Source organism: Limulus polyphemus, unplaced genomic scaffold (assembly GCF_000517525.1).
Source record: "Limulus polyphemus unplaced genomic scaffold, Limulus_polyphemus-2.1.2 Scaffold221, whole genome shotgun sequence".
Classification (NCBI taxonomy): Eukaryota; Metazoa; Arthropoda; class Merostomata; order Xiphosura; family Limulidae; genus Limulus; species Limulus polyphemus.
The window spans coordinates 711380-717321 of record NW_013665831.1 but is presented as its reverse complement, the minus strand read 5'-3'; the positions used below and the strand labels follow the sequence as shown (position 1 = coordinate 717321).

The 5942-nt window shown below is 31.8% G+C and overlaps 1 protein-coding gene across 1 annotated transcript in view; it reads left to right on the top strand.

Annotated features, from left to right (window-relative positions):
• The window catches only part of LOC106478530 (gonadotropin-releasing hormone II receptor-like), a 70905-nt gene that overhangs the window by 15884 nt on the left and 49079 nt on the right, over positions 1 to 5942 (top strand). The window contains exon 3 of the mRNA XM_022382153.1: positions 5143 to 5643. Coding sequence (XP_022237861.1) covers positions 5278 to 5643 — 366 coding nt within the window. The 5' untranslated portion in view covers positions 5143 to 5277. The remainder of the gene's footprint in view (positions 1 to 5142; positions 5644 to 5942) is intronic.

The following is a 5942-nucleotide window of genomic DNA, read 5'->3' as shown; positions in this document are numbered from 1 at the left end:
ATTCTTTAGTAATGACTTAGAGCACACATCATTCTTTAATAGTGAGGTATAGTACACAGCATTCTTTAGTAATGACTTAGAGCACACATCATTCTTTAATAGTGAGGTATAGTACACAGCATTCTTTAGTAATGACTTAGAGCACACAGCATTCTTTAATAGTGAGGTATAGCACACAAAATTCATTAATAGTGAGATATGGCACGTAGCATTATTTAATAATGACTTACAGCACACAACATTCTTTAATAGTGAGGTATAGTACACAACATTCTTTAATAATGACTTAAAGCACACAGTATTCTTTAATAATGACTTACAGCACACATCATTCTCTAATAGTGAGGTATAGTACACAGTATTCATTAATAGTGGATTATAGTACACAGCATTCTTTAATAATGACTTAAAGCACACATCATTCTCTAATAGTGAGGTATAGTACACAGTATTCATTAATAGTGGATTATAGTACACAGCATTCTTTAATAATGACTTAAAGCACACAGAATTTTTTAATAGTGAGGTATAGGACACATCATTCTTTAATAATGAGGCATACCACACAGTATTCTTTTATAATGACTTACAGCACACAGCGTTCTTTAATAGTGAGGTATAGCACCCACCATTCTTTAATAGTGAGGTATAGCACCCACCATTCTTTAATAATGACTTAGAGCACACAGCATTCTTTAATAGTAGATTATAGCATACAACATTATTTAATAATGACTTAGAGCACACAGCATTCTTTAATAGTAGATTATAGCACACAACATTATTTAATAATGACTTACAGCATACAGCATTTATTAATAGTGAGGTATAGTACACAGAATTCTTTAATAATGACGTATAGCACACAACATTATTTAATAATGACTTACAGCACACAGCATTCATTAATAATGACTTACAGCACACAACATTCATTAATGGTGAGGTATAGCACACATCATTCTTTAATAATGACTTAAAGCACACAACATTCATTAATATTTAGGTATAGCACACAGCATTCTTTAATAGTGAGATATAGCACACAGCATTCTTTAATAGTGAGGTATAGCACACAACATTCTTTAGTAATGAGTTACATCATTCTTTAATCGTGTGGCATAGCACACAACATTCTTTAGTAATGAGTTACAACTCACAACATTCTTCAGTAATGACTTACAGCACACAGCATTCTTCAATAGTGAGGTACAGCATACAACATTCTTTAATATTGACTTACAGCACACAGCATTCTTTAATAGTGAGGTATAGCACACAGCATTCTTTAGTAATGATTTACAGCACATAACATTTTTTAATAGTAAGGTATAGCACACACTAATCATTAATAGTATATTATAGTACACAGCATTCTTTAATAGTGAGGTATAGCACACAGCATTCTTCAATAGTGAGGTATAGCACACACTATTCATTAATAGTAGATTATAGCACACAGCATTCTTTAATAATGACTTACAGCACACTGCATTCTTCAATTGTGAGGTATAGCACACACTATTCATTAATAGTAGATTATAGCAGACAGCATTTCTTAATAGTGAAGTATAGCACGCATTATTCATTAATACTAGATTACACCACCCAGAATTCTTTAATAGTGAGGTATAGCACACAGCAGTTTTCAATAGTGAGGTATAGGACATACTATTCATTAATAGTAGATTATAGCACACAGCATTCTTTAATAATGACTTACAGCACACAGCATTCATTAATAGTTAAGTATAGCACACTGAATTCATTAATAGTAAGGATTAGCACACGGAATTCATTAATAGTGAGGTATAGCACGCATTATTCTTTAATAGTAGATTACAGCACACAGCATTCTTTAATAGTGAGGTATAGCACACAGTATTCTTTAATAATGACTTACAGCCCACAACATTCTTTAATAGTGAGGTATAGCACATAGTATTCATTAATAGTACATTATAGCACACATCATTATTTAATAATGACTTACAGCATACAGCATTCTTTGATAATGATTTAAAGTACATAGCATTCTTTAATAAGGAACTTGGATGAGACGAATGTTCTTCGTGTGATATACTGATCTGTATAGTTTGTCCACATCAGTTAAAACCAAGTCTTTTTACTTATAGTTTCAGGAAAATAAAGTAAGTTTTACGAATCCACTTCAATACGAACCTTATGTGTGGAGAAATAGGTGTTGAACGAAACGAAGCAGACAAATATACTAGGGCAAGGTTACTTGAAATAGAAAGCTACTTTTCTAGCGAGTTTCGCATATTAAATGCATCATATTGACTTTTATCTGTTGATAAGTAATTATAAACATAATAGTAATGTATATGGTATTTAAAATGCCGTTTTAGGAAATAGAGTTTTGAGAAACTGGTCTAAGTGACGTGTAGCAAATCCAAGAACAGATCGCGCCTCACATGTTTTTTCCGTAAAAACAAACAATTTTGGTGGTACAATAAGAAAAACAAAACTCAATTACTGTTGTCCGAACAAATTCTATCAAAGCTTATCATAAGGTCTGGTATTTTAGAATAGCGGTCCATAATTCCAAATTAGTGCTTTCTTTATGAATGTTGTTTCTATTCATTTAGAGGTTACGTTCTGTAAACTCCTTGAGCTGAAACATGTGCTATGCACATGTTGCATATCCAGTTAAACCTTATCATCATCGAGCAAGCTAATTTTAGCATCCATGGACGATTTTGTTATAGCTTTTAGTTAGTTGAAAACACAAAAACATTTTTTTCGAGTATTTATTGCTTATTTGTACTATATTTCAATTATTTACAAAATTAAAACGTGTAAAAACTGATTATGTTTCATTCATCTAATGATGTGATCCTATATGATCTATTTCATACCATTACGTGTAGACAAGGTGATCCAAAACTAGCAATCAATTTATTATATGATGAATTATGTAGCATATAACATAATAGCAATGCAAGAAAATTCAGGAAATGTTCATTAAAATTTATTAGAATCTAAGTGCTAAAGGTTCGGGTCCCCCAGTAGCTCAGAGGCAAGTATGAAGGCTTATAACACTAAAACTCTGTTTTCAATACTCACGGTGGGCACATCATAAATAGCGTATTGTGTAGCATTGTGCTTAACAATAAATAAAGAAACCGATGCTAAACGCCCGTACATACATCATTACATCATTAACAAAAACACAGTGAGAAGAGTTTCAATGAAATTAAGAAACAACTGTTATTCTAGGCCTTAATTACACGAATTTCACAATGATATTGTTTGTTTTTGCATTTGTAAGACAGGTAATCAATAATGAAACTTAATATGTATTACATCAAAAGCTAAGGATAGGAGCTTCTCAGATGTAACAAACAGCCAGATTCCGGCAATGAATCACATTTTTTGGTTCATTACGAAGTCTTGTACCATTCCTGTTTTAATAATTTAATTTTGAAAGCATTTAAACGGATGTTTATAGTATAAGCACTTTGTATTTCTTCACAATCATTTTAGCCGTGATGAAGTGTAATTCATTATAGCGGTGTCAATATTTACCTCAACGATTATATTACATTGATAATACCACTACAGATGATAAAATTTTGAAGTTTAAAATACATATATGTTTCAAAGGTTTATAGAGGAAGCACGAACTGGAGCTTCTGTAAACAGTAACTTATGAATGTGATGAGTAAGGAACGAATAATTTTATTCAGTAAAAATGAACTTTGCAAAGAGCACGGTGATGACAGAAACAGCAAATAGCCAACAATTTATGTTCCGACTACAAAAAATATAATGATGCAAGATAAAGGAATTAATAATTATATATATATTACTAAATTTATGTGTATAATGTGTTTATATTTGGCTATTAAAAAATACGAGTAAGAAGCGGCAAGCATTACAAGTTGGGATTAAGAAAAGCTAACCACCATGTCGTGCTGAAACATTATTTATATAGAAGAACACGAATGAGTTTTCCTTTCCTATCGTAGAATGTCACGACTTTATTGTTACTGCAGTTCTTGGTCTCTCTTGTTCTTTATGAAAACATTAAACAAGTAAATAGACTCGAAAACCTATCGATGATTGCACATAAAATAAAAGGAAATTAGCCCACATAGACGTGACTTAAACGTTACGGTCGCCCATAATAACCATTCTACCCCACAATTATAACATAAGAAGTACTGAGAACAATATGTTTCTCAGAAGAATCCTTTAGTTACCACAGAAAATATAGAAAAAATAAATCATAAAAACTGTAGACGGTTGGTTGCCTCAATCGAAATTGATTCAGTCTTTGATTAGATATATTATTATTTTTTATGTCTCTCGAGTACAATAAATTTTAATGGCCTTTTTATGAATCGGTTTCATAGCATAATAGCTACTATCTTGTGTTTATACACATATAATCTCTCCAACCAAAGACTAACCTCTGTTTTTTTGGGGTTTTTTTACACTACCGTCTTTGGCAACTACATTTTGGTATTTTATCTATCTATCTATCCTCCGGTCGTCGATCCATCCATCCATTCATCTATCTATCTATGTTCGATACCCACTTTAGAATTATTAGAGATTCTTTATCAGTTTTCGTCAAATGATAAGATAAATGACAAAGGCTATGTTAAATTTATTGTTTAAACATTTATCTGCTTTAAGTGCAGTGTATAATCTGTACTTTGTCCGAATGGAGGTATTAGAAAGAAGGTTGTGGCTCACTACTAGAAAGCTCAGCAAACTTGGTGTATTTGTTTATCCCTTAATTAGAAGTTAAAAGTCGAGCAGTCTCCAAAGGGTTTCAGATATAACTTTGATGCTTGTTGAGCGTTACACAATAGATATTTGATCTGTATCATTTGCTTTCACGTGTTATGTCATATCAACAAAATATTTAAACTTCAGATATCTTTGTTTATGAATCCAAGTATTTGGAGTTTCAAACAAAATGTGTACCTGTGGATATTTATAACTTAGGTAATATATCTAGTATATTTTACAGGAGTTTTACATGAGAAGGTTTTCAAAACTTGAAAATATTGGTCAATAATGTTTTTTGTGTTTTCATTTAGTAATGATTAGCTTATATGAAGAACATAATATTTGTGATCTACATTTGGAAATTATATTTCTTTCCAGGGTATGTTGTCGTTTCTATAATCTCAGAAAATCCATTCACGCACTGGACATCTTGAAGCAGAGAAAAAAATGAGTTATTTTGTCACTATTAATTAGTTTAGACCAAAAAACGTATTCCAACAAGAAAATAAAATCATGGACTACCTGTCCTACCTGACTATTCCCAGCTATCCAGCCTTACCTTTTGTAATCATGATAGTAATTCTACCTGTAGAAACATTTAACGTTACTGTCAGAGATAACTGGAACACCTCACTGTTTCCGAACGACACGGAAATGTACCCAGAGGGCGCTATTTGGAATGTTACACTGATTCAGCGAGTGGTAACTTTAGGGGTTATCATGGCAGGCACTTTACTAGGAAATACCATCATAGTACTAGTACTTTCTAAACTACGTTACCGAAAACGTTCATCACGTGTAAATATTTTCATTCTTAACCTTGCAATTGGCGACTTAGCGGTTTGCGGAATCACCATGACATCAGAACTTCTGTTTGAGGTAAGTATTCATTTATTAATAGATTTCAATGACTAAATATATCATTTTCATTAAACACTATAAGTATACATAGTGTTATACAGATTTCCTGGTGGCTCAGCGATAAACTTCAGGGCTATTATTTGTAAATTAATTTAATGATGCTATTGTAAATTATAGTATTTTGGCACTTGTGTATAAAGTTAAAATCATAAATAATATTCAACGTTAAACTGGTGCACAATTAAAAACATTTTATTTAGGGGTATCTATGGCCTTCAAAAAGTTGACGACTCTACATGTTTCGACGCTAGAACTCC